This window comes from Podarcis erhardii (assembly GCF_964252035.2).
Source record: "Podarcis erhardii genome assembly, chromosome: 1".
In the NCBI taxonomy this organism is placed as follows: domain Eukaryota; kingdom Metazoa; phylum Chordata; class Lepidosauria; order Squamata; family Lacertidae; genus Podarcis; species Podarcis erhardii.
Window position 1 is genome coordinate 50937230 of NC_138497.1, and position 15845 is coordinate 50953074.

A 15845-nucleotide genomic window follows, 5' to 3' on the forward strand; every position below is an offset into this window, starting at 1 on the left:
GGTGTGAAGAGGACACAGTCTGGGTGTGAAAGTTGCCTTAAAGGATTACCAATTTGTGTTGATTTTTTCTTTATGAAAAATGAGCTGATTTGAAACACCGTCTGATTAATACACTGTTTTTTTTAAAAAAAAAAAAACTTTGTACCTTCCCTAGGAAGACACTTACCAATGATTCAGTGGAGTTTTGAGCGGTATTGTCACCTTTTGCATTCCCTCAAGGTTGTAATGAATCTCAGACACATTACTTGCCTTTTACAACATGCTTTATTTACTATATATTATACTTTGTTTGCAGGAAAGTTTAAAGCTTTGCAAATTAATAAATAATGCCCTACTCCTTTCTCCTATGATAGAGCCCAGTAAGCATCTGAAAATGCTCATTGGCAATGGCCATCCCACAAAGTATGGAAGCTTAGCCCCAAATTTCAGATCTGGTGACTTAACTGGGGTCATGTCTTACTAACTTGTTTGAATTTTGAGGTGAAAGCTTGGAAGGTATTGGAATAGCTAACCGACTAGCAGATAGGGCATATACAGGAGGAGAAAGTAAAATAAATCTCGCGAGGACAAGAGAGTGCTTTGAGTTACAGGCTTCATCTTGTATATTTCCTATCCTTGGATGAGGATGAAAATGTTTCACAGTGCATAGTTTTGGGATTAGAATTGATTTTTCAAAGGTAGCTACTACTTGCCCTAGTGCTAGAACGTTTCTACTAATTTGACTTGTTTGCCACGAGAGGGCAGTCGAACCCTGCAGCTGATGTCAGCTTTCATGGCCTAGCCATCCAATTTCTCTGCCAGTATGAGGAGAAAACAACAGTTTTTGTTAGAATGGGGTGTGCCTTGCTGAGAGGGAGCTCTGAGCTATAATACTGATAAAGAGTAAAAAGGAGCAGGTCACACGTTGAGCTTGTGGAGGAAGGTGCTTAAACAGCTATGTTTCATCAACGCCTACATGGCTTCAGTTACAAGGGCTGGAAATAAGCTTGTACTCCCATGCATATCTATCCATCAGTTCTCAGAGGAATCTGTCTCTTCGGTGGAGCCGTCGCTTTCCGCATCCATTTTCCGGCGGTGGAGGAGAGGCCTCCAAGGGGAGCTGAGGCGGAGAGAGGGGCGGGAAGGCACATTGGTCGCATCCCCGCTGGCAGGGTTGGAATTGGAAAGGGAGAGCCCGGAAACCTGAGCTACCCTGCAAGAAGAAAAATGGGGCTGAGAGATTTGTCATTGCAGAATCTTGTGCACTAGTATACGGGGGAAGGGATGTGGCTTACAGGTTGCCGTCAGGGCTCCTCTGCTGCATGCATTGTTCTTGCAATGAAAGATTTAATGTTTGCAACAAGCCAAGAGCTTCCTCTGCTGGCATATAGCTTCCACTTCCTAAACTGCTCTTGTTTAAGTGACAGGACTCTTGACTTGCACAGCTAAGGCTGCCTCCTTAGTTAGAAGCCTCTGGGTCTCTTTTAAGGTGGCTAGCCAAACTGCTGTGTGAGACACCTTTTGCACTCTTGCACAGGTGCTGTTTGTTGGGATTAGACTTGGGCTGGAAAGTCTTCCAGTCCTCCTTGTCAATTAGCGGTAACTGCTTAAAAAGGCAATTTGCCGTCTCATCAACTGCACCACTGAGCTGAGACGGATCCAAAGAGGAGTCCTGCTGCATAACTTGTGCCTGTAGCTCAGGGGCAAAATGCATGTTTTATAAGCGGAAGGTGTCGGGTTCAGTCCCTGTCATCTGCAGACAGGGGTGGAAATGTCCTTGAAGGAAGAGGCACTGCAGAGTAGACTACTGAGCTAGAGGGACATGTTGCCTGACTCTGCTTTCTCCACTGGAAAAGGGACTTACAGTTTCTCCAGTTCCTGATCCATATGTGGGTCAAGCAGCAGGTCTGCCTTATCTGGGAGAGCACCTGGAGGAGAGAAAAAAGCAACAAGGTGAAGATCAGCCTGACACTTCAGCAAAAGCTGCTGTCATCCATATGCCATAGGAACTTGACAACTTCTATGTCCACTTAACTTCATAATGCAAATAGAGCCTTCTGCAGAGTGGATGATACATCCCTTTGAGAACATGCAGTTAAGTCAAGGCTGGTCAATCTCTTTCCCAAAACAATGGGATTTGCGGGTACTCAGTTATGTTAACTGATTACCTTTTACATGCTCTATTGCTTGTTTTCTTGCTTAGAAGGAGCTACATGATCTCGGCCACTTGTAACAAGGGTGCCTATGCAGCTGTCGTCTTCTGAGGGATGCCTCATAGAAAATCTTAACACATAAACCCACTGAGGTGTCTGGAGGGGGGAGCTGAAAGCAAGCACCCTTGCTGCTGTCTTTCCATTGTGTCTTCACAGAAATTGCACAATTGCGTAGAATGAAATCCTGATGGCCTGCTTCCTTGCTGCAAAGCAGTATTGATAGGAGACAACTTGGGGTGGGAAAAAAATGCCTTAACCCTTTCTGCTTCCCACAATATACTGGATGCATGTTTGCAAGAGGGTAAATAAAGATGTAGTGGCTTGGGGTGGGAGCTAAGCTGGAAGAGCCGCTAAATTAGATGGACCAATGGTCTGACCACAGGAAGGCAACTTCCTGTGTTCTCTGACACTCCAAGAAATGGGGTTCTTCAGCACCCCTGGCTCCATGTCACAGAAGCCTGCAGCAGCCAAGAAAATGCTCCTGCCTGCCGCCAGCCTTCCACAGCCTCAATTAGCTGAACCCAGCCAAATGCTGGTCATCTTCCTGCATGTGTAAGAAAGTCTCCTGGGACGCTTGAATCTCTTGGGAGAGTCGGTAGGCAGCACTTAGAGGACTGGTGAATCAATATTGACGTGAGGCTGGGCGTTGCCATCTGCCTGAGAAACTCATCCGCTGTGCTCTAATCCCTGTCTCTCGTCATGGCAGGGCTGCCGCCTCTCCAAGGCCCCTGCTTGAAAGCGCCTCCCAGCCCTCGCCTGGAACTGCCCTCGCTGCAGGGCTCCGGGGAGCCTGTGATCCCCTGCAGACCAAAGCCTATTCAAATCAGCCTGCGTGCAGGGAAGATGAAAAGGCACCAGGAGAAGAATCCGGCTTCCCTTGCCAAGACGAGAGCACCTGTTCGACTTGCGGCTGCTGCCCCTCCCTGTGAGAGGCCTCGGCAGGAAGCTGGCAAGAGGCCAGAGGCCAGGCCTGCCTTAATGGAAGGGAAAACCCAGGCACTTTGTGCATGGCACAGCGATGGCAGGGCTTGCTCAGCCCATATGTTGGCTTTGCACCTTTACTGGAAAGTGGCTTTTGCAGACCTGGCTAGGCACAGTCCAGGCACCCTCTTCCTCCTGTGAATGGATGTCTCTCTAAGCCTGTTTGCAGAGGGGATTGCAGGCTTGTATGCTCTGTCCCCTTTGATATATAATCTCCTTGCTGCTGGGTAAACAGCCCTGCACCAGGAGAGCATTAGCAGCTCAGATGGCTGGCTGAGGCACAGGGAGGGAGAGCAGCGCTGGCTGTGCTGTGACTTAGACCCTTGGCAGGCGGCTCACACGGGCCGGAAAACGAGAGAGGGCAGAGGGACTGAGAAGCAGCTTCGTACAGGGACTTGCAATGGGTTGAAGATACTCAGAAGTCACTAGTACTCCTCTGCAAGGCCTGACGACAAGCTCCAGTAACATCTGAATAGTTAACCTGCCCCAGAAAGACTATATTCTCAGAGGGGTACAGACACTTTCCTAGTGTTACCAAACCTAGCTGGAAGCACAGATAAACCTTTGCAGGTATGATGATGAGAGTTAGGAACAACACAACTCTGGAAAGTGTATGTAAGTGCCCAGCTAAAGCCAATCCTCTCTGATAATAGAGAGATGTGGAGCTTCTTATTGTGACCGAGGTGCATTCTATCTTCGCTTTTATACTTTTTTTTTTTAAAAAAGACACAAATCAGCATTTTTAGAAAAGAAAATATGGGGTCTGTAACCTATATATGTTAAGCTAAGAAAGGAAGTGTGCCCATGTTTACCTACTGGGCACAATTTATCCTCATTAAAGGCAGGACAAGGGATGTATATATTGGGAGGGAGGGAGAGGAGGAGGATATATGTTCAGACTTTCAAGCCTATATTTGCAACAGGAACTAGGAATTGGGGAATGAAGGATTAAATTCCCAGGTTGCTGAATTTAGCATGCCTTACCTAGCATTCTGGATGTAGACTAACAGGATAGACAGAGTTACAGATAGGTAGCCATGTTGGTCTGCCATAGTCAAAACAAAATAAAAAAAATTCCTTCCAGTAGCACCTTAAAGACCAACTAAGTTAGTTCTTGGTATGAGCTTTCGTGTGCATGCACACTTCTTCAGATACCAAGAACTAACTTAGTTGGTCTTTAAGGTGCTACTGGAAGGAATTTTTTTATTTTGTTTTGAGGATAGACAGAGTCCTGATTACAACTCAGTCCATAAGGCAAGAGAAAAGGAAGACAAAATTGCCAGTATTTTGGGCGATGAGAGGCATAGCAATGAGGAGAAATTAGCAGCATCTCTCTCAACTCTGGGGTAAGCCCAGATTCACAACTGAAATGTGAACAGCAGCAAATCAAATGCCAACTCTGTCATCAGTATTGTCTGCTCCCCAGCCTTCCTCTTCTCTTTTCATTTTTAAGATTGCTGCACTCATGCTCACTCATGGGCTTACCAGTTAGAACAAAGAAAATGTTTTCAAAGTGCAAGATTGCAAAGTGCAAGAGTTGGAGCCGGGAGCATTTCTTCATGGCATCATGGGGAACCAACCAATCAGCATAACGTGGATCAGGCTTCTGCTGCAAACCTGACAGCCAGCCACCCCCCATCCCGGTCCCTGCCCCCAGTTTATCCCTGGAGAGGAAGAGGTGTGGCTGGACTGAACACAGGGAGGGAGGTTCCAGACTCATCCCAGCTGGTTCCCATAGTTCCCATGTTACATCTTTCTTCCCCCTTCTTTGCTCAGCCTGGGACTTAAGGGAGTCCAGGGAGTCTTGATTTCAGGGAGTAAGAGCAGGAAAGAGATTTCATAAAAGAAAGGCTTTCGGATCACTGAGCTAGGGAAAGAAATGGGACCATGCTGCAAGGTTTCAGTCTAATATAGGACAGAATCCAACAATAGCTAGAAATTTAGCACAAAGGAATACATGAGATTAAATGTGAAATCTGATGGGCTCACTTTAGCCAATCATAATTCATTTGATCCAGTGCAGGCCACAAATGATTGGGCCAATAATTAAACAATTAATTTAAGAACCACTTCTCTCATTTTGCAGAAACAAATCAACAAATGTATATTCAGCAGACAGTTGCAGCCAGTCACAGCTGCCTCACAAGGGGACCGGTATGAACCCCATGTTTCCAAACACGCCTCTGCCACAGTCACACTTTACAACTAAAAGATAATGCATGATGTGGTCTTTGGGCAACTGGAAGGAATTAAAGCAGTTTTTTTGTACTGTCCCGCTTGCCTTTCTTGACTGATTCATTCCAAGTTTCTTTACTCCGAAGGGACCTTTCTAAAACGCTCCTACATTGTTCTTCTGGCATATTTGGTCGGCAAAGGCATCTTTCTCAGTGGTCACTTTAAAACCTGCTGTCAACTTCCCTAGACCACATCATTGCAGGGGAGAGGGAAGAAACAGGGTGGGACTTTTCTTTACCGAGGGCTCTGTTGATCCCATGATGCTTTGCAAGAGCCATCAGAAATCCATAGAAGGTCAGTCTCTGCACACTGCTCAGAACTTCCTTCACAATAGCAGATGGGGGACAACTAGGCAAACGAGAGGAAGACAGGAAGAAATTGTGCTGCATCAGTTTCAGCAATTTCAGCTTATGGATGGAGGGATGGATCAGGTGTCACTTTGCAACATGAAGCTGTCTTTTAAAAGGACGCAGGAAGAAATAATCTCCCCGTAACTCCCTCTGACTCTGGCCATGCGTGAATTGGGCTGGACCCCCTTGCCTCAAGGGATTTTGGTGGGAGCTGCCGCCTGGCATGTTACCAGTAAGGGAAGACTCCTTTCACCATAGTCTTGCCAGGATCCAATCAGTTAGTCCCATTCCCTTGCCTCAGGGGAGGACTGCTGCCCGCTGTGGCATCAAGGAAGAAGGACAAGGACAGGAAATGATGCCTGGACAAGCCTGGCTCTGTGTGGACCCTGTACAATTCCTGCTTCTGTACTAGATTTGAACATGGCTTTAATTTTTGAGAATCTTCTGTGAGCTGCTTTGAGAGTGTCTTGGGGCTATAAAGCAGGGTATGAATAAATAATCTCCACAGGCAACCACGATTGCCTTTTAATGTGAGGAGGTGAAAAGTGCTTTGCTGAAGGGCATTTCCCAACAACTTTGACCAGCAGGTACTGCAATCCATTTCTGTCAGCGCTGGCATAGCTCTCGTACTGAAGGAAGGATACAGTCAGCACTGTTTCTATTGAGAAATGGGCCCTATTTCACGCTCAGCCTGAAATGCCCTCGATGGGCCTGAGAATACTAGGGTACTCTTAAGTCAAAAGACCCTCTGGCAGAACTCAGAGTTAAGAGGGGTCTCAAAACGTGCTCACTTGTTACAGGGAAAACTGCCTTTTTGCAGTTGTGTGCTCCTTGAGAAGCTGGTATCATAATTTCTGACACCCATCTAACTATCAGTGGTACTTAGCCGTGCTAGTTTCAGAGAGCAGAGAGGCAGCATTGGGCTAAGGATACAGGGCAACTTGCCACATCTCAGTTCCTAGATGTGATGAGTGTCTTTGCCTAGACTTCAGGGAGCCCCTCCCCTCCCTGCAAGGTAGGCAAAGATGAACCATGGTTTATTCATGTTAGCCGGTCACAAGCCTTACCTGTATTTGGACCTGTCACACAGAGACTCAAGGCACTGGTAAAATGCAGATGCCTCCACCCCATCGAGCTGGCTGCACTCACTTAGAGTCTGGCGCGAACGATGCTGCCCAGAGGATGATGTAGGCACAATGACGGTGTTTGGGTTCTTGCCCGTCAAGAGCTCTTGATAGATGGCAGCCACACTTTCAATGAACTCTGTGAGAATGGAAAGGCAACTTAGAAATCATGGTTATTGGCACACATGGGAATTCTCAAGGCTTGGGGACATGTGTAGGAAATCGATCCCATTCTTCCTCCTGCAGTTACTTATGCATGATATTGGCAAAGAAGCCTTAGAGCATGCAATACTGTATTTTACTTGTGTTACTATGTCATGAGGTGACCCAAAAGGCCTTAGTGCAGGGGATGCCAACCCCTTCACATGGTTTTGGACTAATACTATGGTATGTATTTTTGTGTTTTTATATTGTAAACTGCCTTGTGATCCTCGGATGAAGGGTGGTCTAGAATTGTAAAAAAACAAAAAAAACAAAAACCAAGCAGCTCCATCATCCCTGGCCATTGGCCATGCTGGCTGGGGCTGGTGGGTGCTGTAGCCCACAACATCTGGGAGGAAATCACACTGGCAACCTCTGTGCCTTAGTGACACAGCCTAGCACTTAGCCTTTTCAGGATGGGACAAGAAAGCCACAAGATGATTTCACAGGGCCACCTCTGAATATCTTGTGGATGAATTGTTGGTCCTGCTCTTTGAGTGTGCTTTTTAAGAAAAATTCCTTCCAACTTTAATTCTACGAAGGAGAGTGAAAGTCAAGGCCACCCAATCGGACTAGCTTCTTAAACACGCAAACTTCCACCGTCACAGAGATAAACACCACCCAAGTTAGGAAGAAGCTGTTTGGAATTGTTGGAGGAGGCAAGGGAGTTGGGTCAAGCAGTCTCCAGCCTGCAGCCCAGTGTACTTCAGCACAAATCCAAAGTAAACACAAGACAGGGTCCAAAGGGAAAATTAGGGGGAGAAGCTGGCCGAAAGCATTTCCCCCCAGGCTCCAAACCTTCCCCGCTGTTTACTCCCAGAATCTAAAATTAAACAAGTTTGTTTATGGACCTGGTCAGCCATTTACAGATGTAGATTCCACACTGAGTGGTTTGCATGCATGTGGGCTGGTAGGGTAGCCTGGAAAGCTGACGTGCGCAGATGAGCATGGAAGTGGTGACCTGTGGTCTGTGTCTGCCGACCTCTATGCACACAACTAGAGCCTGGAAGGCTATGATGCGTCACGAAGATGGGTGGCTTTCTAAGGTTATCCTGAAGGTCCAGAGTTTAGAGCAGCTTTCAGAACATGCTGCATTCTTGAAATGGACCCCATTCACGCAGGAGAGAGTGACTGAGAGAGGGGTTCATTATCTGCTGTGCATTTGGATTCCATCCCTGCCCAGAGATAAACAACAGAGAGGCGTGTCGTAAGGATGAAGGAATTTAGCACACGATTCCATCTCCCAGAGGCAATAAAATGTAAACAGGCATTTCCACATGGTTACCATGAATATACACTGTTCCCAAATTTCAGGGTTTTTATCCCTGACAGGTGCTAGAGTTTTCACTCAGACCCATTCTCTCGCTGGTTACCATCAGAAAGGAAACTGCTTTCCAGAAATAAAATACTTGGGGCTGCTTCAAGCATTTTGAATTTGCTACATGTAAAGGGTTTTGTGAAGATGTGAGAAAACCATGTACATGATGCCTATTTGTGGTCGTGCTGGTTGTATATTGATATTTTTCTTCTCCAGGTGTTTTGGGTTACAATGCAATCTGAGGCAGCATGGCCAGTGTTCAGGTATGGTGGGTGCACATATCAATGGAGGTTTGTTCACAACAGGTTTTTGATGGGGTTACACAGAATCCAGTGTGTGGTTTGGGGGTGCTCCTGGGCATAGTGTTATTTCTGGAGGTGACCTCAGTGGCTGGGAGTGACTTCTATCAGTTTGGGTTCATTCACCAATTGCAGCCTTGTCTGGAGAAAGTGGAGCTGGCCCCAGTTGCACATGCATTGGTTACATCCAGACTAAACTACTACAGTGATTTGCCTTTGGAGACAGTCCAGAAACTTCAGCTGCTACAAACTTCAGCTGCCAGAATGCTTGTGGGAGTAGACAGTTTGATCACATCACACTGATTTTGCATCAGTTGCTCTTGCCACCAATTTGTTTCTGGCCTCAGTGTGAAGAACTGGTGGTAACCTTTAAAACCCTGAACAGTTTAGGACCAGATTATTTGAAGCGCTGCCTACACCCATATGAACCCACCCAGGCTAAGGACCTCCTACTAAGGTTGACAAATACCAAAAACAGGGCCTTTTCAGTGTCAGCTCCACACTTGTAGAAGAACTCTGCTTGTCCCCTTTTCTTGTCGTTCTTAAGCAGACTCTAAAGACTTCTTTATTTCACCAAGCTTCTTATTTTTCAAGCTGGACTCCTGTATATGCTTTTATCTTGTGTGTTTTTATTGTGCTATTTGTCCATTGTTTTTCAAAAGCCACCTTGCGAGGGCTTGCCTTTAAAGGAGAGGGTAGAAATATATAAAGCAATAATAATAAATATACGGTGAAATAGATGCAAAGTTCACACATGAGGAGGAGCCACATGTACTTTTCATGCTTTAACTTCAGTGTTTTCTGGAAATGAGTTGCATCCAAAGTGTCTCTCTGACTCAGGCATGTGTAGAGTGAATGATCTTCACATGCAGTTCTCTATCAGGAGGATCTGTGTTGTAGGACAAGGCTTCCTGGCCTGTGTTGCCCACACTCCTGCCACACTCCTGTCTATTGTAGCTGTGCAGGAGGACAGTGGCACCATGAGGGCAGGGCCACACTCAGCAGAGTGAAGTGCAGGGCTGCTGTCTTATCACGTTTTGAAGTTACCGTAAGTGAAGCAATACATATCACCATGTAAAAAGGGGTGGGTGGGCAATAGTGTGAAACTGCTAAGTCCAGAGTCTACAATCCTAAATGGGTCACCGTAGTAAGAGAGACAAGGTTAGTAAGATGGGTTCACCTGAGTAGTAAAACTGGATCTGGAGGGCAAACAGGAAGTCTGAAAAAGACATCAAGCAGTCCACAGCATCATCCATGAGAACAATCCTGGAATGGAGAAGGAGAGACAGATAGTTCAACAACAGCCAGTTGCTATGCCAGGTAACTTACAGCTGAGGCCAAGTTCACAGGAAGTGAGCGAGGACTCTTCAGAGTCACAAAACGAACTCACAAAGAGGGTCACAGCCCTTTATAGACTAGAACAGATGCACAAGCTTCCATGGACTGGAATCCTAGGAATTACCTCTGCCTATTTCCCAAAGCAGGTGATGGGAGGCAGAGCCAAAAGTGGGGCGAAAGCACACCTTTCCTCTCTCTCCCGGTGTGCTACACTCTTCTCTCGTCTCTCTTCCATCTCACCCAGCAGGCTGCCAGGGAATGAATGAACGGAGGTCTAAACTGCCAGAGGTCTAAACTGATCACATGACAAAGGCTTCCCTGTCTTCCATCACTCCATCTCTTTCGGCTCTCTCCCAGCCACACACACACAAACACATAGACACACAATTTCCTGCCTCCTGCTCTCTGAACTCCTACCAACCACACAAATTTAGCTTGAAGGCTACAGGTTCACCACCTGTGGCTTCAGCTGTTTTGTTATAAACTGGATAAATCTTTAAGGCGCCCTGAGACTGCTTCTGCTAAAACAGACAAGCGTGGCTATTGGGTCGATCTGATTTCATGGTGTGTGGAAGCAACATTAGAACCCTGTGGAAACAGAAATGAAACATTGAGAGCTGAGCTGCCTCCAAGAGACTGGGTGCTTTCACGGAAGGAGGTTCTTAACTTATTTCACTTGTTCCTAAAAAGGTGGTGATGGAGGACCTTCCTGACACCTAAACTTTGGAATCCCACAAGTCTCAGTCCTGCTTTGGCCAGTACGAAATAAAAATGTCATACATGTAAGATACAGAATCACTATTTTCTGACAGCACATTCTGAAATCCTAAAAGAATGAAGGACACATTGTCTTCTGCTATCTTGGTTTAGCAATAATGGCCAAGTACTCTACACATAAAGGATAAAATGAAGACACGATTGCAGCAACAAATTCCTCCTGTTCTGACCTTGGACAAACACAGCTAATGCTAGCAGGAAAGAAAAGGGCTTTACTGTGCCGATTTATGCTGCAGTTCCAAATAGCGTTGATATTTATTAAACTAGCAGAACAAGATGAAAGCGAAACCTGGGATGCTCCTATGAAGGATTCAGGAAATAATCCCTTTGTTCCCTTCATGTCTCAAGTCTGGGCTGCTCACTACAATGAGTAGGGAGAAGGGAGCACTTTGTGGGGAGTGCATTAACTGTTTGGGACCCACATCTGTTTAGTGGATTCTGCAGGGAACATGGAACTATCATTTGTGTTTTATGCTTCCTACTTGGTGACAAACACTGGCATGGCTCTTAGTTTGCATCTGTTTGCCAGTTTTTGTCCATATAAAGACCCCATGCACAAAATACACGAATAAGAGCTGACCTTGAGAATGGATAGACAAGAATCATAGAACTGTAGGGTTGGAAGGGGCCACTAGGGCTAGCTAGTCCAACCCCCTACAATGCAGGAATCCTTTGCCCAATGTGGGGCTCAAACCCACAACTCTGAGATTAAGAATCTCATGCTGTACCAGCTGAGCCATCCCAGCCTAGAGAGATCCTGTTAGGGCAGCTGGGCCCACATCACAGCCTACGAACGCACCTATATACAGATATACAATTCGCTCTTCATAAAACACGCAGGGTCAAATAGGGTGAGAACTCATTTTGCTTCCATAAACAGTAAGCTCTGTCATGGCTTTGGCAAACATCCTCCAGCATTTGTCCGTTCATATGGTTCTAACACAGAGCGAACTGTATCCTTCAAAGCAGGAATGCCTTTTACTGGGGAGGGTTTGGGACTAGGACCCCCTTATAATCCAGAGAGAAGTCATCAGTCCTGGGTTGCTCCAACTGGTGGAAGAGGCTTGCGGAAGCTGAGCAGGAGGAGGAGACGGAAGAGCGGCCGGACGCATCTGCGGGAAAGGCTTCCCTCTCTGCCACTCGGACCAGCTCAGTTCAGTGAGGCAAATTCAAGCACACAGAGCAGCTTGAATTAATTATTGCCAAGAAGAAAGGCTACGGCTAAGAGGGTCCCCAGGAGAAAAGCCACTATTTAAAACAAAACCCTTTGAAGATGTCGAAGTGCTTCTGTTTTATTTATTATGTCCCAGAAACCGCCTCCTCCTCCTCCTCCTCCTGCTGTCTAGAGCGGCAGCAGATCCAGTTCTTAATTCCCACTAATAAGCACGTTATGGAGATTGTCGGTGGCCACATCAAGGAGATGGCTTTGAAGCTGGAAGGCAGAGCATCTTCCATCTCCCAGGCAATGCAGCGCAGCCTCTGGCATCCAAAACCACTCTTCAAGCCCTTGGAAATGCTACAGGCTGCATCGGTGCCTCAAAGCTCTGCACCCCTCAGGTAGCCCCAACAAAGGCAGCAGGCGTCAGAGGAGAGGCTGAAAAGAAGTTACCAGGAAATCTCTGCTCCTGGAAGAAAGAGGGTGAAGAAAAAGCCAGGGGCACTGAAGTCATGCTGAGCTTCAGTGGTGAATTCAAGGTCTGACCCTTAATGGAGTCAACACTCCTTCTCTCCCCCCACCCCGCCCCAATTCTAGAAGTGCTGGAAGGCTGTGATAGTTGTCTGAAGCTCTGCAAAGGTATTTGAGGAAGCTAAATTAAGGGAAGACCATAAAGCTGTGCCAGAAGGTGTCTTGAGGAAGCACCTAGCTGGAAGCAGGTGTCCTCTGGTGTTGGGTTACCGGCTCCAGTTGGCCCGAGTGTCTGTTCTCCAGAGAAGACCAGTCGTGGGTAGAGCCAGCCCAGTTGCTTAAGAAGAGGGTGAGCGACAGAGTTATTTCCCCAAGTTAACTGCTGGTTGCACAGCTGAAGCAACCTGTAAAGCACTGCCAGGGACATGTTTATGCTTCTCCTAAAGAGCTGAATGGGAGGAAAATCTGAGGAAGGGGAGGAGCCACAAGAAAGGGACGTGGTCCTAATTTTGGCGACATCCTGGAGCTGGAAATGGACCGGCACGAACTCTCTAGAAAACAGATGTTTGTGGACAGGGGGAGGAGAAACGTCTCATCCTTCCCTTTCTATTTTTCATATTGCACTCCAAGCACAAGGTTACAGAGCCCAGGTTTTACATGTCAGTGTGATGCTTTGCATATTGTGGAGCACTCGATTTAATGCCTTTAGTTCATGACAAAAACTAAAGAAACACAGAGGTGACAGAAGGACTACTAGCTGAAAGTAAGGCATGTTGTAGATCAGATGTGGTAGGCTGACTCTGCTTTTCTGTAAGTTAAGTCCCCTCTTCCTCCATCCATCCATTTTATCAATTCCTACCTTCAGCATACAGTATTGTGAAAGTAGAGTCCGCTAATGGGGACATTTTTCTCCTAAGGTTGCTAGCTGCTGGGGTGGGGGGTGGGTGGGAGGAACCTCTCTTCCAAACATGGAGAAGGAGTGAAGAAATAAGCCTCCCTCCACATCCCGTGCTTTGGCTTCCTAGTAAGAATCACACACCCCTGTAATTAATTAGGGAAAAATAAGATCCATCACTGTATACTACCCATTAAATGAACATCTAGCTTGGCCCTAAGTCAGCGGGTGTCACAGACAGAAATTGGCCATGATATGAAACCCCAGCAAGCCTACTTTTCAGCAGCAACAAGTTGAAACTGTCAAGCGTATGTTATGGGGTGGGGAATGTTTGTTAATCAGCACAATGTCATCAAGGCCCTTGTTGAAATAGCTGAAATCTGATCATTCCTTTGAACAGATGCAGGGAGGGGTCTTGATAAAGCTCCTCATCTGCTATGGACTGGCTGGATGCAGGGAGAGGGAGGCACCCCCTCCAGGGGAAGAAGGCTTAGAGCCAGGGGATTGGTGGTGGGATGACAATGAGTGGTCAGAGGGAGCAGAGGGGGCAGACTGGGAGGAGGAGGTGTTGGAAGCTGAAGAGGTAACAGGGTTTAGTGAGCAGGAAGCGGCTGTGACAGACAGGAATCCAGAATCAGGGGCAGGGGGAGGTCAAGAGGCAAAGTGGAGGCAGGCTGCTGAAGAAGCCAGCAAAGCTCTCCCTCCATCTGTGACCACCTCCCCTTCCCCCTGGTCTCCCAGAACAAGAAGAGGAATGAAGAGGGCAGAGCAAAGAGAGACCAGGCGGAGGAGTTGTAGGCTGCTGGAGAAGGAACCTTCAGTCCTCGCAACTGCTTCGTTGGGGCTAGACCTACTGGGAAGGGTTGCTGTGACCACTAGGGCTGAGCTGTTTTGATTTCTTTGAATAAAGAGCTAACTTACCTGACACTGGGTGTTTTGTTGCTGACCCGCCCCTGACATCAGAACTGAGGAAACTGCCCGGCACTAAGCAGACTTCTCTCACACCTCTGCCACCACACCCTTTGGGAAGGGCAGACTTCAGGTAGTTTCAAGGTTACAAGCAGCTGATGTGTGGGACACAGCCCATCACTCCTTCTGTGGTGCTGGAGACAGAATGGCCTCTGCTCTTCGAGCAAAGCTGGATCAGCTCATGTCTGTGTCCCGGCTCCCCATTCTTCCTGATCACCCCTGTTATGGGACTGGGAGCCCATGCAGAGAGCACTTAATATGAGCAAAGCCTAATATTAACTAGCAGGCACAAATCGTTGCTTTAAAAAGGGAGCTAGGCACAGTATATGGTGTACTTGCAATTCTGCTGCAAGTCCTAATAGTTTGCTTCTAGCCAGATAACCGTCCTCTTTCCCACCCCTCAAATCAAAGCAGGTCTATGTCACATATCACTGCCAAAGATGAAAGCCTCCAAACCGCCTGTGGCCGAGCCCTTACAGGGAACTCACATGTGGGCATGTGAGAACTAGCCCAGTTCTCTCTGGTTTCATCACAAGAGATGGAGGCCCAGACTGCACGTGAAGCAGCAGACCTGCATCTTTAAAGACGGGTCCGTGTCTGCCCCTTTCATGTGGGGTGGGGTGTGATTCATAAGGCCAAAGGGGAACATGGGTGAGGGTTCTTGGAACTCCCCCACTCGCCATCACCCCCTCCTCGAGAAATACACACACAGCCTCTCGCCCATAAGTTTTTCTAGCAGCCAGGCTTACTCCCTGTATCAGAAGGCGACTAGAAGAAAAGTCTTTGGAGAGAGGGACTGGGGGGAGGGATGGGAGCAGTGGACGGGCAGCTCACAGCCCACCACTCACCTACCATTTGCCCCTTTAGATGCCACCCCACGAATGGAGCCAACCTGTGTTTAAAGATGCTGGATCACACCTCGTTCTCTTCTGCACTGCGGCTGCCTCTCCTCTCTGCCCCAACATCGTATGTGACCTCTTTCTTTCATACTGTTTGTTATCAGCACATAGCAACAGGCCTCCAAAGAGCTGGCTGCCCTGTGAAATCATCTCAGCCATGCAGCTTCAAGGATTCCAAAAGGCCTGTTGGATTATGAACGATGCCTGCCTATGAAATCATAGCCCCCAAAGCTTATCGATAGGTGCTGTCACCTGTTACCTGATGGTAAGCCTTAAGTTATATCCTACTTGAAAGCAGGAACAAGAATCCTGGTTGGCAGGGGAGGTGACAAGCATGAGCCAGCTTGCCGATACTGAATCGGAAGAGCCAGCTGCATGGGAAAAAATGATCTGTCCAGCTGGTGACACTAATGGCCCATAGTCAGCCAGGGGCTTCCGATGTACGAGTAGGGGGAAACTAAAAGAAAAATGCAGACAAGAGTATCAGAAGGTATAGAAGAGGAAGGAGAGGTAAAACCAGCTTCAGGTTTAAGGCAGTATATCAAGTGACTTCCCTTGATTAGCTGCGTGGGCGAGAGCAAATTGTTAGCGCAAGGAAGCTCTCAAACCCAGAAGAGCAAAGGCAGTGAGATCATTCCCA

The 15845-nt window shown here is 47.3% G+C and overlaps 1 protein-coding gene across 4 annotated transcripts in view; it reads right to left on the minus strand.

The window, feature by feature from the left end:
- Window positions 1–245: 245 nt before the first annotated feature.
- The window catches only part of CSTPP1 (centriolar satellite-associated tubulin polyglutamylase complex regulator 1), a 138664-nt gene continuing 123064 nt past the window's right edge, over window positions 246–15845 (minus strand). For all 4 annotated transcript variants that reach the window (XM_081856130.1, XM_081856131.1, XM_081856133.1 and 1 more), the window contains 5 exons: window positions 9881–9966; window positions 6826–7021; window positions 5647–5756; window positions 1844–1907; window positions 246–1192 (listed from right to left, as the gene is read on the minus strand). In XM_081856130.1, coding sequence (XP_081712256.1) covers window positions 1012–1192; window positions 1844–1907; window positions 5647–5756; window positions 6826–7021; window positions 9881–9966 — 637 coding nt within the window. In that variant the 3' untranslated portion in view covers window positions 246–1011. The remainder of the gene's footprint in view (window positions 1193–1843; window positions 1908–5646; window positions 5757–6825; window positions 7022–9880; window positions 9967–15845) is intronic.